We start from the raw sequence: 27,823 nt of genomic DNA on the forward strand, positions 1-27,823 counted from the left end.
AACCACATCCAGAGAAATCCTCCACCCTGATCTCACATTCACCTCTTACACCCCCCAGTGGACCTTCCTCTTTTATTTGTCTGTCCCCAAATCTGCATCTCAGGATATGTTAGCAGTTTGAATATTTAAATGTATAAAAAGTTTCAAGTAACATATAATATAATAGCTTATAAAATGAATATGTTTCTATAACTACGTTTGGCCTGTTAACACCATATCTCCTGCTAACACAACAACTTCAAGATTGGGATCAATATAGTACAAATTTATTTATATATATATGCGTATGAATGGAGAGCTTTGTCCACAGGGATGGACGTCTCCAGGAGCGGGACCAGATCTTGGTGATCAACGGCAGTCCTCTGGACTCAGGGATCAGTCAGCAACAGGCCCTGAACCTCCTGCAGCAGCCTGGGGAGACAGTGGAACTGGTGGTGGCCAGGGACCGGCCATCGACCACATCGTCTTCCATCACACCTGTAAACACGGTAAGAAGTCTGATGTTAACTCCATTTAGACTGTTATTTGGTTTCGCTGTGTAAAAGTCAGTGGAGAAGATTCCTTCTTCCAGATTTGTGATCTGTACTTTTGTTGCAGTGGAGACAGTTTGCTTACTCAGCTGTGCCAGCAGCAGCTTTCTTTATCTGGATAAAAAAACATTGTGTATCTCCAGATGGGAGACGCACGACTGGTGCTAAAGTTTTAGTGTTGGTTGTTGTAGAGAAACAACAAAATGAATGTGAAGTCATGAACTCAAACGGTTTCATCTGGTTTCACCTGCAGAGTTGGGGCAGTAACACAATTTAGATGCATCGGGGTCACAGGCACCAGAGGCAAATGAACGCCTGTGGGGAGTGAAGGGTTGTCCATGTGATCAACAGTCCAGTTGTTGTAGCTCAGATCAATGAAGGTTGTAAGATTGAAACATCTCATGTAATCAGTGTCAAAAATTATATTTTATGTTATTTTCATTAGCATTATTATTACAAAACTATTACTCTTTCATAATAATAATTAATTTTATTATAGAATCCTGCCTTTTCTTTGTGCAAAGTTGCAATGCTGCCACCTACTGAATATATCTTTAATTTTTGAACATCTCCACATGGGCATATCTTCATCACCTGTAAATTAAATTGCAAAAAGAGAGAACTATCACTGCTCCTGAACGCATCATCATCTCTGTCCTGTAGCCCAAAAGAGTGACTGGGGCAGGTTGTTTTAAATAATCACAGACGCGCACACATCTACATCATCATCATCATCCAACAGCTTTCTCGTCACTCAAAACAAGCAGAGCAGAGGGCGTCAATCATAACCAGAGGTCACTTTGAGTCTACTCCCCCTGTATCAGAAGCTGGCCGTGGTGTTTATGACGAGCCGTGAGTCTGACATTGACCAGGGAGATTTTTATGACCTTAGAGCCTATAGGAAATCAAGTTAGTGCTCCACTCGCAGCATCGCTCCTGGCAATATGTATTTAAGTCTGAGAGAATGTGCGATCGATGAATGTCGACAGGATGGACCTCAGTGTGGAGGAGGCAAACATGAAGATGTAGAGACAGTGATGTCACAGACATCGCTGTCCTGACTGTTCTGGTCAAAGGTCAATTACCATTGGGTACCAGGTAGGCTACATCTGCCCCAATTCTGAAGCAGTGGTGGTAATAATGAACTAGCAGCAGGCAAATGGTTAATGACTATACTGGTAACCAGTCAGACTGTTATATTCCAGTATGACTGCTGTGATGGAACTGTTCATTCTTCTGTCTCATCTGTGCAGCAGTCCTGGCCTTTTGGTTTTAACCATGAACTTATAAAACCTTTTTGCATGTTATTATCACAGTGGTAACATGATGATGGTGTCAATAACAAATGTAAACTGTGTGTAGTTATTAATTCTCAGCCTTTATTTCTCCTTCTTTGTTAAAACCTGTTAATTAGTATTATTTTAAAGACCTCGCTCACTGAAGTCATTTGTCTCTCACTCTACATGCAGCAGCTCCTCTGTAATGTTTAGCAGTCATTCTAAACAGTGTGAAATATGTGGAAATGCAGTTAATGAACATATGTGGAACATGACAAGAGAACAGTACCAGTACCAAGTTCCCTAAACTTCCTTCTGTGATGATACAAAGCTAGAACTTAGAACTTAACGAAGCCTCTAGGTTTGTCTATATATAACAGTGCGTCATGATTGCAGAGTTCAGGTGTGTGTGTGTGTGTGTGTGTGTGTGTGTGTGTGTGTGTGTATAGAAAAGCCAAAGTGAAGCTGCACATGCTCAACAGAAATGTCAAGCCATATATTTCCTAATAAAGGAGCACTTGCTTTGTGAATATGATGCATTTTACCAACATCCTTTCAACTTCTCAATGAAGTTCCTCTGATACATGTTGCAGCGTTATTTGTCTGAAACCAAAAAAATTCATTAGGAAAAGTGATGCGGTGACCAGCAGGGGACTGTTCAGACTGTTAATGAGTGCAGATGATTACAGGTTAGCTGCAGCCATAATGACTCTGCCCCACTCTATTGTCCAGGTCATTATCACACAGAATTACACTGTCCCTCTTATTTGTTGCCCCCTCCCCCCTCACCTTACCCGAGCTTCTTGGACCGAGGCCACGTCCTGCATACCGGGCCTCTGATTCCACTCGCTTTTGTTTTATTCATGCTCTGTTTCCATTGAGGCCACATTTAATGGAGGTGAGGGCATGAAAAACGCAACTCTGGATGGGATTTTATTGCCTTTCGCTTAGCCCTGCAAACAAAGCCAAGACTCCTGTGCCTGGGCAGATCCAGGCCACTCTGACCCCACGTGTTGTTCTGGCATCAAAACTCTTGGCTCCTGTTTGTGACGCTGACAGAAACCTCGTCAGTGGGAAGTGTCTCATAAAGACAAGTGTAAATCACTCAGATATGATTTCACAGCATTTATCTCTTAGGAAATATTATTTTACCATCACTGAGCAAACTGTGGAGGAGAACAGCCGCCCTGGATTTATGGCTCTCCTAAAAATGATGAAAAGTAGAGAAGATAGTTCTAAAAACACAACAGATTGTCCAATTAAAAGAAACCTGAGGAGATTTTTAAAGCTGCCTGAACCTGAAATCAACCAAACAAATGAACCCTTTTCCTCCGACTCTTCAGATAGTTCAGCTGTTGTTAGTCTATAGTCAGAGAGTCAGGGCTGGGTCACCACTGTTCACTGGATGAGAGTGGCGGCTTAATGATGCGATGGTGATAATGATGGCAGGTGAACGTTGGCTGACGGCACCTGTGTGAACACACCTTTAAAGTACACAGAAGTGTGAGTGTGAATGAGAGGTGAAGTGAGAGAAAGCTCATTATCTTTGTCCAGGTTCTCGTTCAGTTCCAACTCAGGAACATTTCTGTTTGGTTGAAAGTTTTTAAACTTCCCCTCCTTTCCCTCTGTCTCGCTCCGTCTCGCTCTGTCTCTCGGTTTTGCACCAGAGTCCATAGAGAAAGCTGGCTCTTCAGCTGGCACTGCTCCTGTTTTGCTGCAGCTACTGCATCAAGATCAACTTTAACTTTAATGGGCAATTGGTTGCTTGTTCCTCAACAATGCTGCATTCATAAAAAAGACTTTTCCTACATATGGAATGCAAATATTCTCATTAATAATGAACAACGCTCTTAAAGCCCAAACAGCAACATTAACATAAAGCAGAGATATTCAGCGCCACCCACTGCCAATACTGGCCATGTGTATCTCTTGACAATGTCATCGTTACTTGAATGGTGAGGTTCAGGAAGTAGAAGTTGAGGAAGTTTAGACTAATATCCTTCCACTTGGTTAGATAAATTCAGCTTTTCATTTCACCTGCTGTTTTTTGACAACACAATCTTCTCTGTCTTTGAGAAAAAGTGACTAATTGATATTATGGGGAAAATGCATTTATATTTTGGCAGTAAAAAATAAATGCATTAATTGAGGTTTTCAGCTTTTTAAATTGTATTTTAAATGCATGGGCAGAACTAAAACTGACTTATCTGCACTGTCAAAGAACTGTAGGTAAAAAAAAAACATAATGAAGAAAATAAAGACATTTTTAACCCAGTGATCAATACATCCCAATATAGTCGACGTTCAGTGAAAGCCAAAACTGTTGTTGCATTGTTTTAATTCATGTTTTATTTTCTTTTTGAAGGAAAGTGTTTCTAAATCCTCCAACTTTCCTCAGTTTCTTCCTTGTTCTTGAACTAATATGTCACAGACAGAAGGCTTGAAGCTAACGACCACATTCCAAGGTTAACTGTCACCCTGATTCTGCAGGGGTCAAAGTAATACAGCAGCAGCAGCATCAGCATCAGCAGCAGGGGGATGAATCACACTCTGTCCATAATAAGTTTATGTTGCTGAAAACGGTGCAGGGAGCAGATCAAACACACTGGGCTGGAACTTATTACACTTCACTATTCATCTTTAATGTAGCCTTGATTTAACTCTCTTCATATTCTCACTACCTTGACTTGTGTGTGTGTATATGTGTGGGGGGGTCTGTGTGTGTGTGTGTGAGATGTTTAGGTGTGGAATAAATTCAACATGTCAGCCTTAACAAAACGCCAACAGTTGCAGAAAAGAGTGAACTTCTGCTGGAGGATTAGAGCACTGAACAAATTCTCAGTGAGCTGACTTTATCTGGAAAAGGTTTTCCTACAGTGTACAGTACCAGGGTTAGAGGAGGAGGAGGAGGAGGAGGAGGAGGTCATTTCATTAGACAGAAGAAGGCCTCCTCTATCAGATCACAGCTGTAATAAGAGACCAGAGCCACTTCTGATTACAGCCACTTCATAAAGATGGTGTGGCTGTGTTGGTGAGTGTGTGTGTGTGTGCGTGTGCAGGTATCTGCTGCAGCCTCCCATTGATCAGCAGCTGGTATCAGAGAGGAGGAAATGCTCTGAGCTGGTAATTACCTGCTGAGGTTCCCTTTAATGACCTCTCACCTCAGGACAGATAGCCAGCCGGCAGCTGTGACTGTTACTGCTGTGACTGCAGTGTAAATGTAAAGTCATTACTGTAGTCTAACAATTCATTAGACGTTCAGCTGCTGCTTCCTGATATGGTATGATGTGTACCTAAAATAGTGGCGTCTGTGGTCACCGCTGCTACTGCTAAACCACATATGTTTAATGTATTCAGAAAATGATGTAACTATTGATTATCTGCCTGTCACTGTTGCCCTTTTGTCATTTCAACCTTTATCTTCATATTTCTACATCATCCAAAATGTGTAATTTATCATAAAATACTCACAAATATCCCAGAAGTTACGTTTTTAAAAAATGAGCAAGAACTTGTAAGTATGGCAGAGTGAGTGTGCATCAAAAAGAGACATCCTGATTGGCCTGATTTCGATTTGAATTATGCTAATCACTTTGCAATATGTGCACAATTCAATATGTCTTAGAGTAAGCCTGTTTCTGGGGGAAAGAAAATCCCAGAAACAGACTAAGTTCTGATGAACAAAACTAAACTTGTTGTTTTGGGTGCATATCAAAAACATGTAAGCCAGAATCTAGTGAGACGATACGTATTATATACTGCGATACTATAGACATGATGATATATTAAGATTAAATCACAGTTCCTTGTTCCTCCATGGTCACTCCCATGCCATTGCATCAAATACTTTCCGTCCAGACTGAAGTCCAGTGTCTCCTCTGTCCTCTGCTGCAGGATCAGTGGGGTCACGTTGAAGAGATCGAACTGATGAACGACGGCTCTGGTCTGGGTTTCGGCATCGTAGGAGGGAAGATGACAGGAGTGGTGGTCAGGACACTCATCCCCGGCAGTGTGGCTGACAAGGTAGGGACAAAGTCCTCTGATGTTGTCCTCATAAATTTCTATTTACGTCCGTGTGAGTATGAGCAACATGGCTGGTGACTGTGGAAGTTCAGGCAGTGGATGTTTTCATCTGGGCATTAGCACACGGGCCGTACGTCAGGGCTGACAGCAGCAGGAAAACTCAAAGAGGAATTATCACTCTGCTACGAGATTAATTGGATCAATTAGAATAATTGGACAAGATAAATTTCTCTGCAGCAGCTAAATGGGTCTGACATAGAGGTTTTTAACCACTTTCCTCTCACTTTGACCTCATAAAAGACTGGAAGCAGGAGCCTTTAAAGCCTCAGATAAACACGTTTTGCCCAAACTGAGGCTGGACTGAAGCCGCTCTACCATGTGATGTATTGAGTTTCAAACTGAGGCTGGACTGAAGCCGCTCTATTGAGTTTTAACCTGTTTGGACATGAAATTGATAAACACCTATTAATGTTGTTCATTGACCAAGATTTTGATTGACAATATAAACTGTTCACCTTCATTTTATTTTTTAAGTGTTCCTCAACTTTTTGTAGATCTGAACTGTGTGACAGGAGAAATAAAAAAACACCATCATAGAGCGTTTATATGATGTAGACATGACCGGTTCTGCTGGTTATCAATGTGTTGTGACTTACTTTAACTTTTACTTTGCTGTAACTTTGAGATTTCTAATCAAATGTGTTGAGAAGAAAAAAACTATAAAGTAAAATGATGACATCACATAAAAGAGGACAACCTGGCGGCAGATCAGTCTGTCTGATGCTGTTGGATCATACTTGGCTTCATCTTTAATGTCTCTGATTTTGTCCATTCAAGTGTCACTGTTTTTCCTGTCAGGATGGACGTCTTCGCACAGGTGACCACATCTTACGTATTGGGGCGACGCCCACCACAGGGCTCACCAGCGACCAAGTTGTCAGAGTCCTGCAGGGATGTGGTAGTCACGTGACCATGCTGATTGCCAGAGAACCTCAGGGTCAGAAGCCAACAGCTCCACCACCTCCTCCACCTCCAGACTCTGCTCCTGTGTCCTCCTTACCCCCTCGGCTCCCTGATCTGCCCCCACAGCGCCCCGTCTCTGTACCACAACATCGGATCAGCAAGACCGTGAGAAGCCGTGTTTGAATTTTTCTTCTCCATTTCTTGTTGATTGTTAGTTGATGTCAGTTTTTATTTTTTATTCATGATTTATAAGTTGTTGCTGATGTTTCTTCTTTTATTTAGCCAAACCTGGAAGGATATGAGATCCATGAAGTTCCACTAACAAAAAAAGACGGCCAGAGCCTCGGCATCTCCATCATTGGTTACAATCCTTTGACCAGCCAAGGTGGGAGCAGCGGGGAAACATGTTATTGTACCATCAGCTTCATTATCTCAGGCTGACTGCAGCCATGATTGGCTTTCTACTGTGACAGATCAGTGTGAACAAATCCAGAAGACAAGTACTTTCACTGGCACATTCATTCACAGTCTCAATTATGATGCAATGGTCTGCTAATTTTTGCAATTAAATATAGAGTGTAAATATAGTTCTTCCACCCAAAAAAAATCACTCATGATTTTATTAGGTCGCTTAAAAACCTGGTCAGGGTCATTATTGCGCAAAAAAGTGTTGTAGTTCAGTGAAGTTTATATAACGAAATAAACTCATGATTTTATTAGGTCGCTTAAAAACATGGTCAGGGTGATGTTTTAGTTTTAATGTACTCACACTGAGCCTGTTTAGTTGAACATGATGCTGATATATTGACAGGGCGTTTCCTGGAAAATTCCTTGAAGTGGAGACTCTGATGTTGCAGAATATTTTCACAAATGTCTGACATTTGTCTGACTGGCTTTAATCTGCGTCCACTCGTCTCTGACTCTGTTTAGATGCAGTTGGTGTTTTTGTCAAATATGTCGTCCCAGGCAGCGCTGCAGACCAGAGTGGAAACATTCGAGTCTACGACCGACTGCTAGCCGTAAGACCTTCAACCTCTCTGTCGAAACTTTATTAGAACTGTATTTTTGTACTTTTTTGCACTGGTTTTTTCCTGTGTCTGTCTCTCCAGATGGACGGAGTCAGTCTTCATGGTATGACCAATCAGGAGGTGTTGGAGGTGATGAAGCAGACGGGTCAGACTGTGGTTCTGACTTTGGTCAGGAAGAAACCCAGAGCCCTGGAGAGATCCCTGGATAAAGGTAGGAGCGATCTGTTTCAGCTGCACGTGTTTGTGGTTCAAACTTCCAAGGGTGTCTCTCTGTTAGTGTTTGATAAGATAATATGTAAAGAAACAGTCATTAATATTCTGCTTCTGTTTGAGAAGTTAACTGTGTAAAAGTTATCACAGCTTTTCTTCCTATTTCCTGTCTTCAACCTTTTCCCGCCTCTTGTCCTCTCACCTAGATTAAAATGACAAATTTGTTTACAACTTTGTGCAATTTTCCCAAACTCTCAGCAGAAAGTCTGAGATTCCTCCTCTGCTCGCGTCCGGAGAGATTAATTCTCCCAGTACAGGGTCATTTTTTTGGTCGCGCGGTGGCACGGCAGCATGCGCTGGTCAGCCTGCAGGCCAGAGGGAAACAAGTGATTTTAAAAGGAGTGGAGGAGAGCAGGGCTCTTATCTCCTCCAGACGTTTCTTATTTCTTTACTGACAAAAACATAGAGACGTGCCCAGCTGCAGAGTTCACCCTCAGGTTTATAACATGTTATAATTTACATGTCGTTTGGCTCCTTTTTATCCACTGAAACAACTCAGGAAGTGGTGTGAAGAAAGAGACAGTGAAATCAGATGCAGCTTCAGAAGTAACAATCAGTCAGATTATTACAAGGACTCCGTTTGGGCCAGAGCCATGTGTTTACATAGGCTTTGCAAAAAGTCCAACATGAAACGTCCAAGATGTTAGGATCCTCTTAAAATATAAACTGTGACTCTGGGTTAGAATGTCAGTGTGAATGCTGACATGAATGGTTGAAATGCGAGTGTGAATGTTTTTTTGTCTCTGTGTGGTCGACTGGAGAACTGAACCTGATGACTTGTGGGAAATCAATGACTGAACGATTTGGTTTGAAGTTAACTTTGAAGTTAACTTCTCTCTCCAGTTTGTTTGCTGCCAAGTTTCATTTACTGCATGAAAACGTGAAAACATTCTCATTAATCAGCTGATCTGTGACTGTGGTTCATTATCAACATTGTTGCTACTCATCTGTAAACCTTTTTTCTGTCTGTCTCCTCGTTGTCTTAGTGGAGAGGGAGTCGTCTCTCCTGTCACAGCGCAGGTCACTGGAGGTCAAGTCCCGTTCATCTCGCTCTAAGTTTGACTCCTCAGGCCGCAGGTCGGAGGCAGCACTGAGCAGTGCAGTGCAGCTGAACAGAGGTGATTTCCTTTCTTCTTTTAGAACATATCCGTGAACTAATACCTGTGCTGCACAATAAAAGTGTTAATGTAGAACAGAGGTCATGAACTTTCCTATTTTCTGTACAATATAATATGTAAGGTGGGTTCCTAAGTGCATTTCCCAAATCTGTCTTTTCATTCATCAGTGTGGTGAGGCTGCTTCTTCAGACACACTAATAAATAACATTTTGACTCTTAGTTAAAAAATAGGGGAAATGGTTGGTGTCATAGCTCTGAGCTCCAATCCTAAAACATAAATATAGTGTTAACCAGCTGGTAAAACTGCATAAAACCAAATTACTTTTTTTAACCACCCATTTTATTTTCTACAGCTTTGAGCATCATTAAATCCCTGATATTTACTCATAACTAAACGCCCAGATTAAACTGGCTGTTAAACTTCATATCCAGTTTAACACTTCTACCTACAGACACGTCTCACTGCACTACTGTCTGAAAAATGTTAGCTTTACTAAGCAGCCACACACAATGCTAACCTTTAACACACAGTTTCAGACCCACAGATGTGAAGCTTCTGAACTTCCTGACAGAATCACAGAATAATGCATCACTGTGATTCTACAGACTACAGACTGTGTGAGGGTAGCATTGCTAATTTAATCAGAGGCTGTTGTTGTTGGAACTCTGCTGTGAAACAGCTCAACGAGTGAAACCATGGTTGAGATTAATTTTATGGCGGTTTCTTCTGTGAAGTTCCATAAGGTTTTCAGAGACTGTGGATTTGCTTCTTCTCACAGCGCTGGTCACTGATCTGCTGAGACTGTCAGGGCTTCAGCGTTCAACAGCTGTAGTCACTCCACTCCACAGAACACATCAAACCTGGATGTTTACATAGTGTGTGGTGGAAGTTGCTAAATTAACAGACACATTCTCCTGGTCAGTGAATTCCAGTAAACTGAACCAGTGATGGAGCAGAGGTGTAGCCACAGGCGGTGCAGCTGTGGTTCTGACACAGATGTGGTCCAAACCAAAGTCAGAAAGTTCTAAGACATAAAAGATGATTTATTCATGCGTGTTCCCACTCTAGTGTGTATATATTAAAACCATTAAACCTGTGAACCTTCCTCTGAGAGGTTTGTGGACCTTCAAATATCCTGACTCTGCAAAATAAAGATCCCAGCAACGTGACTGTCATTAATCCTCAGTTTCCCAATGTACATAAATAATATTGATTTTTTAGGACGCTTGCCTTAAAAATATCACCTACTGTACACACACACACACACACCCACACACACAAACTGAGAATTTACAAAGTCATTTTCTGTAAACAATGCTGTAAGAATCTATCATCCATGATGTCATGCTTTTATTATTTACCTAACTAAACTATCTGGATATTATACATGTGCTGTTTATTAGTGTTGCCAAATCTATATTACCCCCCCCCGCCCCCCACCTCATTCCTGTTTCCTACATTCTGTTAAAAATGACATTTATGTATTTCATTACTAATCTGTCTGATCTCTCTCTGTCTCTGTCTTCTTCTCTCTGCAGCCACAGAAGCAGAACTGAGGGCCAAATGGGCTCAGGCTCTGGGACCACAGTATCAAGTCCTGGTGAGAGAACACACACACACACACTCACACACTCAGACGTATTTGTTTGCGATGGAATGATCTGCTACTAAACCTTATTTTTGTCTGTGAAGCCGACACGTTGAAGTGAAAACACTTCTTAAATGGATGAACTGTTATTTGCTGAAGTCACTTTATAATTTTTCACTTTTTTAATCCAACCCTTTTTAAATCTTATTTCTTATTTATTGTATTAGCTGATATCGCTGCAGAAATCCTTTCATTGATGGTGTGATGTCATCTTGTGTTTTTGTAACTCATTGATTTCAGCATCAGATTTGAAATTGTAAAACACAGGTATGGTGTTGTGTTTGATTTGGTTTTCAGGTGGTGAATTTGGACCCTGTGATTGAAGATGATGAAGAGCTGCAGAAATCCTCCAAGGTGAGAGTCACTTCTGTCTGTGAGTGTTGACTAAGATTCTCACACTGTGACAACTCAAACTTCCTTCTTTATTCACTGATTTCCTCTTATGAACCAGGATCAATCACCAGACTGTTTCTTCTTTTCTTCCCTGTCAATGCAGCTGTTGCCAGTGCACACTGTCCGTCTGGGGGTAGAGTTGGACTCCTTCGATGGTCACCATTATATTTCATCAGTGGCCCCCGGGGGCCCCGTGGATAATCATGGAGTCTTGAGACCTGAAGATGAGATCCTGGAGGTAGAACCTGAACATTTCTCCATCACATTTTTAAGCTGTGAATGTTTTATTTGATGATTTCATAATAATAAAATAATGTGTTTCTGTTCAGGTGAATGATGTTCAGCTCTATGGTAAGTCACGTCGGGAGGTAGTGGCCTTCCTCAAAGAGGTTCCTCCCCCTTTTACCCTGGTCTGCTGCCGACACCCGACCTCTGACCTGGAACAAGATCCAGGTTCTGAAACTGAGTCTGAACCTGAACCAGTGCTGCAGCCAGGACTCAGAACAGCAGGAAGATCAGAAGTTAGTGTGGATGAGGTGAGAGAAGAATGGAGGTGTCAGTCTGATACGGTTCAGATTAATATGAGATTAACATTTAAGTTAATCTATTGAACACTACAGTTCTTCAGACTATTCCCCATGTCGTATCACTTTGATAAAATACCACTGTGTTGTGTTTTGTCTTTGAAAGATTGAGCTGAAACTGTCCTCGTTGCTCTGCAGTCAGACTGTCTCTAGTGGAGACCGTGTTGGAAAACAGCAGCTGACAGTCAGACAGGTAACTGATGTCACCTGCTGTGTTACTGTGTCACATGAACATATTAATCAGAGCAATTGGAAAATATCATATGATCATCGTATCGGGTTGAGGTTGGTTGGACTGATGATGGAGTATTACACAGTAGGTGTTTGACTGGTTAACTATCCAGAGAGTAACCCTCAGCCCTCGGACATCGGCCAATCACATCTTCTAATTTAGAGATGTGGAACATTGACAAGAACAACAACATTAATTTCCTGCAAATGATAAATATAAAAATCAAAATAAAAAAAATGTTTTTTGACTTGAAGATAATTCACCTCTTGGTTAAACACTGAAGATTTTGTTGTTGGTCTAACTTGTAATTCTTGTTCTTGTCCAAAAATTTTGTCACTTCATAATAAAACATGTTTTCCGTGGATACAGGAGCAGGACGCTCCTGTAGAGGGTGAGATGGTGAAGGAGGAGAAGACGCTGCAGCACCAGGAGGAGGAAGATGAAAACAGTGATGATGAAGAAGAGGAAGAAGATGAGGAGGATGATGACGATGATGAAGAAGAAGAAGGGGAGCTGGCTTTATGGTCTCCTGATGTCCATATATTGGAGCTGCATAAGGAGAGAGACAAAGGTCTGGGCTTCAGCATCCTGGACTATCAGGTAAGATCACGATGACCAGAAAGTCACAGTACACACAAACTACACAAACACACCGGAGTAGAACAACAGGGGCCTGGCAGTCCTTCACAGTAAAGGTAAATGTGTGAAGTTCGAGTGAGATTTATTTACAGCCACAAAAAAACACCAGAAAAAGCATTAAGAGAATGACACCAAACTGCTTCAAATGATTTAACTATATTCTAAAGAAAAGATGTAGGCTAAGGAAGAGAACAGCCTGGAGCAGTGAGGAACTGAGTTTAAAAAAGTGCTTGAACTTCAACTGTAAAAAAAGAAAACGCAAACTTTTCCTGGATCTTAGTGTTTGTCTCTCCTCCTCCGTCAGCTCTGTGTCTCCGTTTCTCTCCTTTCTTTATTCCTTATTCACCTGTTCTCCGTCAGTCCATTCAGGTCAAACTGCCCAAGAGTCACTTTTGTGTTACTGCATGTTAGTGTAAAAAAACTAAATCTTGAGAAAAGAGGTGAAATAGGAAATAAAGACCAAGACAAGGAGTTCAGAAGAGTAAGACGATAAAAGTCCAGTTGAACACACAGTGCAGAGCTCACTGTGACTTCAGGAGTCAAATCCTCTGACCTCTGTCTACACAGGTTCACTGTCACACAGTGTTTTCCAGCTGCTGTGTTTAAAGAGAAGTAATTAGAGAGAAATCTGAACCACACAAAAAAGAAACGTCACTGAATATTATAGAGAGTCATTTGTCAAATCCTGAAGTGTAAACTAAGCTGGAGAATATTACTCTAGTATGTGTGTGTGTGTGTGTATTGATCTTTTTGTCAGAATCATTAAACAGTCACTTCAGAACGTCTGGAGTCTGAGACCAAACATAAACAGCTCCAGTTACAGGAACAAGGGTGACCCCAGTGTCACCGCTGTCTGCACTGTCTTCTCATTTGTTTTATTTTTTATTTTTTTCTCTATCGGATACATTTTTTTTTTTCTTTTATTCAATTCATGACATTGAACATTGAATAATATATTAGCATTTGTTCCCCTACGACCAACTGATCAGATGTGTTTTTAAATGTTTGTCCTTTAAATACAACTTTTTTTCTCTGACTCTGATGTTTCAGAGTTTCATATGACATGGGCCAGTTTTACGTAAGACAATATTCTCACAGAGCAGTTTTCAAAGTTTGGCAAAAAAAAAAAACCTAACTAAAATATTACAAAATAAAATTATAGGACCAATATTAGAACATATGTGAGCAGATGAGAACTGAATGAATACAAAATTAAAAAATGTTGTTTCACGTGTTTGCATACATACATACGTGTTTAATAGAAATGCTGAAATAATGAAGTTTCTGATTCTGTAAACTCTACAGAGTCCACCTTTAAAAACCAGTAATGATTTTAAAAAATCAAATATTTTTTTCCTAATTAAGTTGAAAAGGACCAGTAATCAGTCTGTTAAACTTTAACTAAACTTCTTTTTTTACGAAATATAAATATATTAAGTCCCTCCTCACTAGACTCCTCTGCTCCTCTCCCTCCCTCTGTTCATCTTCCCCTCATCTCTCACCCAAGGACATGTGGCTGTGGTGTCTCTGCCAAAGTGTTTCCTGTTACTGACACTGCTGCTGTCAGAGTTGAGTGAAAGATGTTTGGAGGCAATAAGAGAAGAGCCGATCTGATCTGTGTGTCTGGACTCGGGCTGATAGTTTCCACTAAAACCTGACACTTTCTAAAATGTGACCAGTTTCAAACCTGGAGAATGTGATGGAGTTCTTTTCTAAATACAGAGACTCATCCATCAAGTCTGTTTTTTCCTCCCCATCAAATAGAACTTTTCCTGTTGGTCGTGTTCCACCCTGTAGACAGTGGGACACTGGAACCGACTCTCGGTTGTTTACTCGACCAGCAGCAACTCTGTCTGCTTTTAGTTGATAGATGGATGGATGAATGGATTCTACATCACAGCAGTATGGAACAGTTTATACTGTTGTTAAAAGACCAAGACAAAAACAACAGTAATGTTTTTGTAGGTGTTAAAAAAGTTAAATTATATATTAATTATATGATGATATTGTTCTGTACATTGATTTATATGATATAAAGAGATTGAAAGAATACAAATGTAACATCAGAAATATATACAACCATACACTCCTAACAGCCTGTACAGTTGTGGCTGATGTTAAGTTGCATATTGTAATATAAAACATACAACATGACTCTGAAGTGAAGTCCAAAACTTCTAAAATACTTTATTTTCTTGTTCATGTCAGTAGTAAAATCATCCAGAGTTTCTATCATGAAGGTCAGAAAAAGTCCAGCTCAGTGTAGACGCCCTACAACCTACAGATCCAAAAAGCAAAAGACAGAAACAAATCCATTGTTTTCTCTACTTTTGGCAGAGAATATTTTTGTTTAATTTCTGTTTTTTTTTCTTTTCCCCACACTTTAGTTGTTTGTTTTTTTTCTTCCCATGCTTTCTCCACTTTTTGACAGGAGAGGCCTTTCTTTTTCCGGAGGATCTTGTAGGAGTAGAGGAGTGAAGTTCTGACTCCTCACCACCTGTAGCCATGTGTACTGTCTAAAAATACAGCCCGTCTTTTGTTCTGGCAGCCTGAAACTTGGCACAGCAGCTCGTACTGCAGTGCCGGCGAGGCCCTGGGTTCAACACGGGAGTTTTTTCACATCTACTTTAACCAGGAGAGGGTTGTATGGTTGGCATGTGAGTCTCTGAGGGCTTTAGATTCTGGCAGGCCTGGGATGTTCTCCTGGTTCCTGCGGTTAAACAGACGAAGCAGAGATGAGGGCTGTGAGGAGGAGGGCTTTTTTCAGCTTCATGCAAGGAACAGGACAGTCTGAAGTTTCTCTGTCAGTTTTCGCTGCACTTCTGATGCCAACTTGGTGAACAGGAGGTCAGCTGAACATGCAGACGTGTTCCACTGGTGGAAGTAGAACATCTAAATACATATACATGAAGAATAAAGTTCACGGTATGAAATGTTTAAGGTTTTTATACTCTCCTTCATTTCAGAGGATGATGATGAACCATTTCCTTGTCTCCCAGTCTTTTGTCTGACTGTTCTTCATTATTGTCTTTATTTATTTTCTAACTTTTGCCTTAAATTTCAGTAGCTACAGTGGAAAATCTACTAAAAAAATACAAGCCACTTTTTACAAATGTATTTGTTACATGCCCTATGAAGGTGTGTGGGGGTGTACTAGTGTTTCACTGACCTTTGACCCTAAGAAAAAAGGTAAAGTCAGTCAGTTGATTAGACTCAAGTCTCTTCTTTCCACCAACCACACGTCATCATGTCTGCTGTAACTCCGTGTCTGTGTATAAGTGTGTCATGCAAATGTCATTTCTCTGGTCTTTGTCTCCCCCTGTCTGTCTCTCTGTTGCCCTGCCTTCACCCTGCTCTGCTGCAGTGTGAATTCACTGACGTTCCTCTGCCTGCTGTTAGAACAGTTCAGTGTAGAACTGAACCAGTCAGAACAAGAGTTTGGTACAGAATGTTGATCTGTTGTGGTGTGTTCATGGTACATTTCATGTTTTGTTTTTTTGGATTCATGACCAGTTTCTGTACCAAGGAACTAGTCTTCAATGACTTTCTTCTTTCCTGTGGTGACTTCAGTCACTTTGACTGAAAAGAAGGAACTACAAAGCCAATAATTTCACACTTCATCTGGATGTTTCTGACATTAAATGTTTAAGTACCTCCTTGACCTCAGGTTTGATAAGAATTGTCATCTGTTTGAAGTTCTCTCATGTTCTGCTTCTCTTTCTCCCCCTCTTTTCGTTCCTCCCCTCTCCTTCTCTCCAGGACCCTTTACACGCCGGGCGCTGCGTCATGGTGATTCGTTCTCTGGTTCCTGGTGGCTCAGCGGAGCGTCACGGTGGTCTACTTCCTGGAGACCAGCTGGTTTCAGTCAACCAGTCCCAGCTGGACCTGCTTACCTTGGCCCAGGCTGTGGAGGTCTTGAAATCTGCCCCGCCTGGAGCAGTCCGCCTGGGTATCAGAAAGCCTTTGGTGGTAAGACTGAAATTGTGGAGCTGGAGAATGAACTGTCTTTGGGCCTAAACCTTATAGTTCAAGGCCAGAACGTGGGTCCAAAGCTTGAAGTTGTCCACACTCAGTCCTGGACCCTGGTTCAGAATAACTCTGTATTTACTCTGTCAAGATCACAGTCCACAACATGTGCTTTTGTTTTACACACAGGGAGCCAAAGGCCTCAGACGGCTGATCATGGTGTGTAGGCTTTTATTCTGAAGGGCTCTCTTCTACTTCTCTGGTTGCAGATGGAAGGAACTTAAATGTCAATCAACATTTAATAACATTTCTGAAAAAAAAAATCCCTCCACTTTTAAACAGCAGCTTCAGAAATCTGACAGGATCTGGACATTTTTCTGACTGTGTCTCTCATGTTTGGACAAACTGTGGTAGAAGCAGGAAATTCCTTTTCCTGAACTTCCACACAAGGCTGAACACACAGCTGTGTTCAAAATGCAGACCTCACCTGCGGTAAATAATCTGGTGGCAGATGATGTTAACAGACATACAGTGCTGTGCAAATGATACAGGCAGCCATGTCTAAGTGACAGCAGGTGTTGTACAGGACATGGTCAGTAAAATGTCTGGACATCAGAGCAGGTCTGAAGAATCATTGGTGGCTGAGACCTCTTTGTTCCTTCTCGACTCTTTACTCCCGTAGGTCCACACCAACTGTCGACATTTTTCTATGTTCTGCATAGAAAAAAAACCTGCTGTGGCTTTAGACTGTTTCTGTCTAAGATTTCTCCAGGTTCACCTGGATTTCATGACTTTTCTCCAGCCAACAAACTGTTGCTGTTGGTGCCAAATAAGTTGGTTTTCACATGGGATATTGTCAAACATGTTGATTAACTCTGGGGCTGGGGGGCTGTTTGTGCAGGTGGAGGCATCAGAGATGAGCAGAGCAGACAGCAGTCAGTTTTCTCTCAGCAACACTCAGCTGCCTGTACCGAAGGTACCTCTCTCACACACACACACACACACACACACACACACACACACACAGAGGTATAACTGGAATCACATGGCTGCAGAATCACAAGGGAAACACGATTCTAGAACCTGGACACATTTTGAAAAAGAAAGGATTGATGGTGACTTGGCGCCCCCTGGATCTTTAGGGAAACTAAAGAGCAACATGAAGAGAAGTCTTCTGACCCCTCAGGGAGCTTTTTGTAAAACTTATTTTATTATATTTTGTGGAGTCGTAGAACATTTTAGATCTAGATCTTGTGTACTGACAGAGTCAGCAGTGGATCAACTATTTGTGGGCTATAGTTTAAAAATCAACTATTTTAATTTTGTACCGTGGTTTGAGAGAAAAAGATTTTGAACAAAAACAGTTTGATATCAGTAATATATTCAGTCTCTAAAATCTAGAAGAATATTTTCTAAAATCTGGAAATCATTCTCTGTATTCCTGTCCTTAGTCCCTGCTCCTCGTGCTCCTCCTCGTCACTGGCTCAACCCTGCACCTCCATCCATCTTTTGCTCCTAAATCTCTTGTGTCTCCTCTTTATCTCCTGTCTTAACTCACTTCACCTCAGTTTACTGGTGAGAGACAAACTGTTCCACCACAACTGTTTGACTGTTGAAAAAAAAATCCCTTAAAATAAATGAATAAATAAATGTAAATATATGTGAAAGCTGACGGGAGTAAAGAGCTGCAGCTCAGACTGTAGGAACTTTAACAACGTCAGATACAGAGAGTGATGAAGGACCAACCACAAATGCAGCGGGGGGCATTTATCATATTTATTACCCCCCCTGGACTTATTACACTCACTGTATACAACATGTACTGGTGTGTACTGACTGTAGTCAGAGTTTCAGCTCTGTGGCCTTATTAACATTTATAACACATTTTAACCAAATGTGAAACTTGAAAAAAGGAACATTTTCTTTCCTTTTTTTAATGTTAGTTAAGTGATTTCAGTTATTTGAACACATCACTTTTTAATTCTTTATGCTTTGTGAGTATTCAAGACCTGGAACTAGATCTGGCAGGAATCACCGGGAGTCTGTAAAACACTGGAAACCAAAATGTTTTCCGTTGTTTGTCTGACTCTGTCGGTGTTAAAGGTTGGTTTTATCTAATCCTCTGTCTGTCCCCTCCTTCCTTTCCTCTCCTCCATCATCTCCCCTCCATCATCTCCCCTCCACTCTTCTGTCTTTACCCTTCTCTTTCACCTTCTCTCCCTCTTTCTCCCTCTCCGTCTGTGAAGCTGCTGACTCAGCTGGAAGCTTGGCTGGTAGAAAGTGCTCTATCAGCTCCCAAACAAGCCCCCCCCCCCCCCTTGTCTCTCTCTATCTCTCTCTTAAGTGAGGCAGGGGGGGGGGGGGTTGGGGGGGGGGGTTCTTTAAGGACACTCTGGTCCTCCAGCAACAGTACACTGAGTACTGCAGTACTCAGAGTAAACATAAAACTGCAGCTCACTGTAAGTTTGATTACTTCTGGAGTTCCATTCAAACAAATATGAGTCCTCTATAATGTGGTTTGTTTGTGGACAAACTGCTGTGTGAAATCACAGGGGTTTTACAACATTACAACATTATTGTTGTTGTTACAAACACATTCCCACTTGTGGTTGTACAACTTGTTTTTCCTAAAGCTCAGCACGACAGAAGGAACTTTTTTTAGGCACAAATTCCAAAAGTGTGACAGAAGAAGAAGAATTCAAAATAATTGAATTAGTTTACAATGAAAAAATACTTACATTTTCAACTGCATCTCCAACCTCACGTCCTAACAAGGAGATAACTCAACAAATGACTTTTATTTGACGCAACATACAGCAGTTAATATGCTCGGAAATAAAAAGAAATGAAATTTATTAATAATAAATGATATATAAAATAGAACAACATGTTCAGTGGCAAACTAAATTGTAGTGAAGACTGAAACATAAATACTACTACTAATGTACAAAACAAATGTAATAATAATATATACACACAGAGATATTAAATATGCTGAAAATATAAATCACAATTTCTCCATCCAACAAAATGTAAACACAGTTTAAAAAAAATGTAATGATACATCTGCAGATTTGTTTTGTATTGTACCCCAGACACCCCTCTCCCACCCCATTCCCTCCCACCCCCCCGCCTATAGCAAAATTGAACAGCTTCTGTTTACATTGTTTTGAATGAACTCTCCTTCTCCCACAGTCTGTGTGTGAGACTCAGCAGCAGAAGCTTTAAACTTTTTTTGGCAAATTGGAGCGTTCTCCAAACTTTGTCATAACTCAGTAGTTTGTGTGCGTGCGTGCGTTCAACTGTTGAACTTCCTCCTGGGGCTCAGCGCTCCCCCAGTCTGAAAGCCTCCCTCTCTCCCTTGTCCTCATCCTCTAATGGCAGAGATATTAAATGACAGTGTCTTTATATCTTATGAATGTGAGGCCAAGCAGTCACGGCCAATGCACATCAGTCTACACCACATCCTGTTAGCGTTATGAGCTCTCTGCTGCTGCTGCCGCCGTCTGCTCCTCACCTCCATTATATGGCCACGATGGGCCGGCTTCCCAGGCCCAAATTAAAAGAAGAGGAACAGAGTCCTTGAAGATGAGGCTTCGTCGATGGAAATTAGCCTAAGTGTTGTCGTTAATATTTCCCGGCCAGGCTAATGTCTGCATCGTAATGTTGAGAACAGGATACAGTCTCAGTATGTGCTGAGGAAGGCTCTTTAGGGAGTTGGAGAAAGCCTTTAGGTGATCAAAGATAAAGGCAAATGTTCAAAGTAAGTGGACTTCAGCTTCAGCGTTAGCTGCCGTTTTCACTTTGGTTTCTCCTCTGAGTGGACGTAACGATACCATCGTACGTCTGTGACGTTCTTTATTCTTTACCTTTGATTATTTTCCCTCTGATTCTGTGAGTCAGCCTTGTTATCATCACTTTAGTCAGAAGATCAAACCTTTACATTCACACCACATTTATAAAAGAGAGGACTGGTCTAGAATGACAAGATACACTCCCTTGGACACGCACACCTGGTGTGTCATGGATAAGCTGTTTTAATTAGCAGTTTGGTTGAAGGTGCAGGAATATACAGTGACTGTGGCTGTAATTAAGCAAACGTGCTTCAGTTAAAATAAATATTTTCAAGTTAAATGTCTCTGATTGATAGGGAAAGTTATTTTAGAAGTTACTAAGACCTGCTAAAAAACTGCTTATTTTAATCCAGCTAATGAAAAGGTTTTGTCCAAGTTTTCTGTATTATTGGATAAGCCAAAAGATGACGTTTGTCAAAGGATGACGATGCACTCAACTAAAACAGGATTCTCCAACCTTTCCCTTCATGGTCATGTCTTCCTTCATATTCATCCATCTTTTTATTTTTTACATCTAATGCCGGACCTCCATTCTTTAACAGAACTGTCTCCAGGACGTGCCAGGTCTAATATGAATGGTCTTTTTTGGTGCCATATCTGAGGAGACCAATGCAAAAGTCTTTACGTCCAACTTCTGATTCTCAGTCCAAAATCCATTATTCTTCTCTGTCAATGAGATGTAATTGGTTCCCAGAAAACCCTCAGAGACTTTACAGGAAAAGGTCAGAGGTCAAACTGGTTTTCAGAGTCGGTGACTGTCTTTAGTTTTGTTCTGATCCTGTGTTAAAGTACAGTACAAATTTTATAAATATAATAGTGTTAAAAATATAACAGTTTGACTTTAACCAGTTCTCTGATCCAATTGAGCAAACTTTATTTTCAGAGAGTTTCGTTAGGTCATGTTCAGCTGGCCTCACCTTATCCTGCAGCTCTGGGTCAAATGTATATAATCTTCCGGGGGTTAAAAGGTCAGACCGAGGTGACACGATTTGACGTGTGTTAAAAAAAGATGAATACAGGCCTGGACATTTTTACTGAGCACAGATTAAATGTACCTTTGGCAGCATTTTCTGACATGATTAATCAACAATTCCATTATATTCCTATAGCTGTGTGTAAATCAAGTGACTGGAGTGAAGTAGCTCTAGGACTGTTTCCATCCTGCTTTAAAAACTGGTCCCTGAGAGGAGACCAATAATGGAGCAGGTTAGAGGAGGAGAGGCTGTTTATTGGCTGGACGTCCACGCTTTCTCATCATCATAGACTGTATATAAGAAATGGTCATAGCCAGAAGTGGACTGAACCACGCAGTGGACATCCAAAAATACTGTAGTAATATTTGGGGGAGATCGGTACAGCCGATCCTGCAAGAGCATCTCTAGAAAAAAACAAACAAAAACAAGACTACTGGATTAAAAAATATTTTTTAAATGAGGAGTTAATAAGAATATTCCAATAATATTGACCAAATGAATGCACAGCTATAACCTAATATTGCCATTGTTAAAAGTTTGATTTCTCAAAAACAATGACCAGGATGTTGTACAGTAGATTAAAAAAAGTATAAACATTGACCAGTCCATTGTCCTTGGGGAGTGAGTGGCAGGGGGAGGCGGGGTGTTTGATGCTCTACTGACTTGAACATATTCAACCATCATGTTGTTCTTGGATCCTCATCACTTAAACGAGTCAAATGTTTGTTTCACTCAGACCTGTCAGTTCCATATTTATAAACTGTAACTTCTGATCATGTCGTCTGACTGATTCATCCTCCTCTGTTCCCATGTCTCAGGGTTTTGGTGATGGCTCCATCCTCCCTGAAGATCTTCGACACAAAAAGGGAGAAGAAGAAGATGAAGTTGATGAACAAGAGCTCATCCTGGATGGAGGTCTGCCTCGCTACACCACTGCCTCTGTGACCTCTGACCTTGTGCCTGTGAAAGAGGGAATGGAGATGACTGTGGATGATGATGAGGAAGAGGGTGTGAAGGAGGTTGAGGAACAGAGTGAGGAAAGAGAAAAGGGCATGATTAGTTCTCTGCCTAGGAAACCACCCCCATCATGGGAGGAGTGGAAACTGTCCTCCAGCCGGACTGGATCAGAGAAGGTGAGACAAGTCGGACAGGATGAGTTTAGCAACTGAAACTTTTAAAAATATATATATTTTTGATCATTATTAATGTGCTGCCTCTTCTCAGAGCTGGAGAAAAGAGGAGGATGAAGAAGAGCAAAGATCAGACCGTGAAAGCATCGTGTCTGGAAGTCAGTTCCTGGGTGAGAGGACCTACTTCTATTGGCCAGTTTTAGTTTATTTTAAATTTATTTGTGATAAAATATGAGATTATAACATGTATTCTGTTCATGCCTTCACTAACATTTTGTTGTTCTTCTTCTTCTGTCAGACTACAGAGACAGTGAAGCAGACACGGAGCTCACACTGACAGACACAGACACAGAGTCAGTATCTTCTTCACCTCCTCTTTATCATGTCGTTGTCGTGGGTATTTTTACAGTCTTACATCTCCCTCTGCTGGACAAAGTTTTAAGGGCATTTGAGGCGAGAAAATCACGTGAAAGAGTTTGGGTGTTCTCCCGTTGTGTTCCTGCTTTTTTGTGGGCACTGTTGAACATATGTGTGAATGTGATTGTGAATGTGTGTAACAACTTGGACAGGCTCCTTTTTCCTTCTATGTCTGAAAATGTCTTTATACAGAATTGTTCATATATATGTTAATATCTCTAACGTGAAGATACAGTGAGGAATGTTTATCTGTTGTTAAAACTCTAAAATGTTGTATATTTGTTTTCTGTTAAGGTCTGTGAAGAAAATTGACCTTGATAGGAGGAAGAGGCGGAACCAGGGAGGAGCCTCTCTGCCAATCAGAGGAGGACAGAGGTAAGGAACATCTGCTCCACCTTTATCTCTGCATCAACCACTGCAGGAAACTACTATTAACTGTGCGTGGATGGGTGTGTTTTACAGAAATCTCCCTGAAAGAGAGGAAGGGGAGGGAGAAGAAACTCCTGCCTTTAGCCACTGGGGGCCTCCCCGCAGGTAACACTTCATTTAAGTTACTGTAGGAAATTCTAAAATGAAATTAAAAAATCTCATAATCAGTTTTGCTGGTTGTTACGTTCCCCAACATTCTTACAGTTTTACCAGATCGTATTAACATATGAAGGAACGTTACAAAAACAGTTCCCACTCAGTCTACTGATGTTTTATTTTTCCCCTGCTACTTACCTGATGATCCCCTCCCCTCCCCCGTGGGGCTCACAGTGGGTAATAAATAATCTCTCTGCACCTCAGGGTGGAGGTGTGGACTGAAGAGAACCAGTCTCTGGGCCTGAGCATTGTTGGAGGTCGTCAGGTCATCAAACGCCTGAGAAACGGAGAGGAGCTGAAGGGAATCTTCATCAAGCAGGTTCTGCCACAAAGTCCTGCTGCAGAGACAGGGTGTCTGAAGACAGGAGACAAGATTCTAGAGGTGGGACAGGGTCTCACTGTTTATACATGATGAACGTCAGGGTTCATATGATAATCATGTCTTAGACTGGGAAAACCCAAATGACTTTTCAGAAAGGTGTGTCTTCATCCCACCACCAGAGGGCAGTGTTTAAGTACAATTTTCCTAGTATCTGACCACACCGTATAATTTATCTTAGATTGTTAGAGAGTGTTCCACTGTCTGCTGCGGTGCTGCACCTTTTCTAAAGCCGACTGTGTGTGTTTTTTGAGAACAGGTGTCAGGTGTGGACCTAAGAACTGCCACTCATGAAGAAGCTGTGAATGTCATTAAATCAGCTCCCAGTCCCATCGTCTTCATCGTCCAGAGTCTGTCGGCAACACCACGGGTGAGAACACACCGTCATTTAGGTCACATGATTGTCACAGAGGAGGAGTTGGAGGAGGAGGTGATGAATGTCGCTAACATGTTTTACACTGATGTGGACAACAGCTTTAACACAGAGAATAAGAGCTGTAGACAGGTGTTGTAAATAGAGAACCACACAGATGTGTGTGTGTAGACGTTGAATTATGAATCAATTCCCCAAACATGATATATATTATAATTCATATGTAAATGACAGAGCTGTCCGTGGCACTGGTTTAAATGTCTCGTTTTATTTCAGCCAACATCCTTGACAGCTCCCAGCTACAGCAAGCACAGAGCAAAAGTGACAGAGTCTCCGGTAAGAACAAAAACCATCCAGAAACCACCATCCCAATGTACACTTTAAGATTATATAATTTATTTGTATAACATATGTATAAAAACAAAAAAACAATTCCTTTCTTTGTACATTTCTGGATAATGGAGCGGTCCGTACATTTGGATGAATTAGTCTGATTTAAGATTGTGAGTCATGTGAGCACCAGCAGAGGGCAGCAGCTAACAGCCTTATCCATTCATACACCAGGATGGCGTCTAGTGCACTTTTTATTTTCCATCTGTTTAAAAAACTTAGAATGTTCATCTGGTGAAACATTTGCCAAGATTCTGTCATAGAAAATCATTTCTATTTATTTATTTTCACATCTTTTTTTCTGCAGCGACCAGGTATCACGCCACCCCCATTGAGACAGCCCCCACCATACACTCCCCCCAGCCAATCAGAACAGGAGACGAAGTCAGACCTGGAACAGGCCAAAGGTCAGTGCATCTTGCATTACTTCCCAAGTCTTTAACTGAAGCAGTATTACAGTATTAGTTTGTTTGTTTTAGATCATAAAAACTCTAAAGACAAACAAAACACTAACCACTGAATTACGTCATTGGTCAAATGCTGAGTTTTTTTCTTGTGCGTGGGTCGTTCCTCCACCACGATGATGTTTTGACCACAGCGTTCTGTTGTTCTGTAGTAGAACATATTCACCTGTTACTGGAGTGACTTCAAAGCCTCGTTGTTGTCCTGAAAATGTTGTGTCTGAAGAGGTCTTCATGTTGTTTTCTGGATCTTCAAACTCCAGGGTACTCAGACTTATACGTAGCTTCGTCGGCTCAGTCTTCACGTCATGTGACTTTAGATTAAAGTTTGTTCCCGTTTCACTTCTACCGTCCTGCTGGGATGGCGGTGTGTTAACTGGGTGTGACAGAGAACACGGCACTGTGAGTGGTTGATGTGTAAACACACAGGGTGGTGTGAACAGCTCCATCAGTCACAGCTAGGTCAGTACTGTCCTGATGCCTGTGGTTCCTTTAGAACAGGGCCGTCAAACTGAGGGCCACCTCAGCATCAGCGCCCCCACAGGAAGGGTCAGCTATAACATTACTGTCTATTTGGTTTATTCAAATTACTAAAGTACACCCACCCTAACCTATCCTCAATGGACATCATGTCAGCCATGTGTGGGCCTCAGCAGGACAGAGAAAAGTGTCATAGCAGGTCTACACCACAGGAGGGTGTGAGTGTGTCTGAGTGGAGTGTCGTCAGTTCTGTTATTAGATGGTGATTGTATTGTTCTTGACTATGGGTCCTCGGTCAGGCCAGCCCTCTGTTAATGTGTGTGTTTCTGTCTCTGCAGGGCATGTTTGAACCAGGTGTCGCCCCCATCCTGTTCCTAGAGCTATTGCAGCACAGGAAATTTTAATTTGTATTAATCTCATACCGAAAACACAGAATATTTTCTCATTTTAATTTGCTTTTCTCCGAGGTTTGGTTCTGGGGTTCCTTGATTGCGTTTGGTTCTGTTTTTTTGATGCTCTAATCTGGTTCTGAATGATTCTATTTCCTGGACTGGGAAGCGTGTAGTTGTTCTTCTGCTCTTCAGAGACTGGTTGCTGCTGGTTCTTATCGGATCTGGTGTTTGTGGGATAGATCTGGAGCAGGGATGTTCTGGTTGGGTCGTCTGGGTAGTGGTGTGCTTCTTCTGTCCTGTTGAATCAGCTTTCTAACCATCATCAGGAAAGAAAATCTTTCTTGATGATGGTTGTGGAATCTGGGATTCGATGTATTCAAATATAATCTGTCGTTGGAGGATGTAGTGTTGACGTTACCTTCTCGACTCAGCAGTATCGTTTCCTTACTGTGACAACACAACCCACTGACTGGGAACAAGGTTTAACACCAGGAAAAGACTCATCACCTGGTCTGGGCACCAAACATGAGCCACTGAACACCTACTTGTTATGGGTCAAGTCCTGACCCACCTTTCAGTCTAATTTTACCTCATTTATGCAGTTTTCTTTCTTCAGTTTGTACTACTTCTTTGTGGATTATTCAACCTACTCAAATGAAATGAACTCAAATGTGAACATATATTTTCTAAATTCTAAAGTCATTAAATGTTGATATGAATATTTGAAAACATTAAAAAACATCAAATATTTAACAAACTTTGCTGAATGAGGGGCTCTTTTGGTTTGTAGTCTGGATTAGAATGAGATTAAATTTAGGGTAAAGATTAAGATAAGTCATTTGTTGGTGGTAATTAAGGTCTGGGGGTTATTTTATATATTTGGAATCTTCACAAAAACAAATGTGTGTCTGTGTGTGTGTGTCACACACTCACACAGTGGCTGTGTGTATCCACAGTAGTTGTTCAAGGTCAGATGCTGAAATTTCAGTGTGTTTGAATTCCTGATCTGATATCATCTGAGAGCTGGGAAACAGAGGCAGCAGGTTACAGACTTAATATTCTCCTCCACACACACAGACACACACACACACACACCATGGAAACCATGACCATGAAAAGCCGAGCTCCTTCCCTCTGGCCTTGTTTCTGGTCCTTGTTCTGATGCTTTCCTCAGGTGGTACCACTGTGCTAGAGTTTCGCCCTTAAAATGCAGGGTTGGGAGGGGTGGAGTGGGGGGAGGGAGGGTTGTTGGTTTGAACCCTGTATATAACTGGACATGACGTACAATTATTTTTGCTGGAATCCTAGAGAGAGAGGAATGAAAGCTGAACTGATGAAGACTTGACTGACCCCTGGCTCATGTAGACTCACATGTCAACACATCACCTACTCTGTTGGGAGGAGGTTACTTTCCCACCGTAGTGTTTCATTCTGGTTAGTCATCCCTCTGTGCCTGCACACTGTGCATACTTTCTTCAGCACACACTTTTAGCAGCCTGGTGTTTTTACTGTTAACTAACAACCTGAGTAATTAAAGTGTACTTTTCTCTTGTGTAACTTTTTTTGCCTGTTTTTTTTTTTTTTGTAATCCATTGAAGTCGGTCCTAAATGAAGATTCTCTCTCCACCTTCTCCACCACTGCGCAGCTCTCACCTACATTTGACTTGTCAGTCAGGTGGAGGTTGAAGGGAGGTGCTGCTCTGAATCATGATGAGT

General features: G+C 41.4%; 1 protein-coding gene across 3 annotated transcripts in view; it reads left to right on the forward strand.

Annotated features, from left to right (window-relative positions):
• patj (PATJ crumbs cell polarity complex component) overlaps window positions 1-27,823 on the forward strand; it is a 53,079-nt gene that overhangs the window by 4,556 nt on the left and 20,700 nt on the right. For all 3 annotated transcript variants that reach the window (XM_017031236.2, XM_025054007.1, XM_025054006.1), the window contains exons 6-29: window positions 311-488; window positions 5,702-5,830; window positions 6,689-6,958; window positions 7,076-7,178; window positions 7,724-7,812; window positions 7,903-8,032; window positions 9,078-9,209; window positions 10,749-10,810; window positions 11,156-11,212; window positions 11,355-11,489; window positions 11,581-11,787; window positions 11,942-12,028; window positions 12,437-12,667; window positions 16,466-16,675; window positions 17,574-17,648; window positions 22,319-22,633; window positions 22,725-22,800; window positions 22,929-22,983; window positions 23,342-23,422; window positions 23,510-23,581; window positions 23,837-24,014; window positions 24,271-24,381; window positions 24,661-24,720; window positions 25,082-25,181. In XM_017031236.2, coding sequence (XP_016886725.1) covers window positions 311-488; window positions 5,702-5,830; window positions 6,689-6,958; window positions 7,076-7,178; window positions 7,724-7,812; window positions 7,903-8,032; window positions 9,078-9,209; window positions 10,749-10,810; window positions 11,156-11,212; window positions 11,355-11,489; window positions 11,581-11,787; window positions 11,942-12,028; window positions 12,437-12,667; window positions 16,466-16,675; window positions 17,574-17,648; window positions 22,319-22,633; window positions 22,725-22,800; window positions 22,929-22,983; window positions 23,342-23,422; window positions 23,510-23,581; window positions 23,837-24,014; window positions 24,271-24,381; window positions 24,661-24,720; window positions 25,082-25,181 — 3,143 coding nt within the window. The remainder of the gene's footprint in view (window positions 1-310; window positions 489-5,701; window positions 5,831-6,688; window positions 6,959-7,075; window positions 7,179-7,723; window positions 7,813-7,902; window positions 8,033-9,077; window positions 9,210-10,748; window positions 10,811-11,155; window positions 11,213-11,354; window positions 11,490-11,580; window positions 11,788-11,941; window positions 12,029-12,436; window positions 12,668-16,465; window positions 16,676-17,573; window positions 17,649-22,318; window positions 22,634-22,724; window positions 22,801-22,928; window positions 22,984-23,341; window positions 23,423-23,509; window positions 23,582-23,836; window positions 24,015-24,270; window positions 24,382-24,660; window positions 24,721-25,081; window positions 25,182-27,823) is intronic.

This window comes from Cynoglossus semilaevis, chromosome 2 (genome assembly GCF_000523025.1).
Source record: "Cynoglossus semilaevis isolate Cse_v1.0 chromosome 2, Cse_v1.0, whole genome shotgun sequence".
Taxonomy (NCBI): Eukaryota; Metazoa; Chordata; class Actinopteri; order Pleuronectiformes; family Cynoglossidae; genus Cynoglossus; species Cynoglossus semilaevis.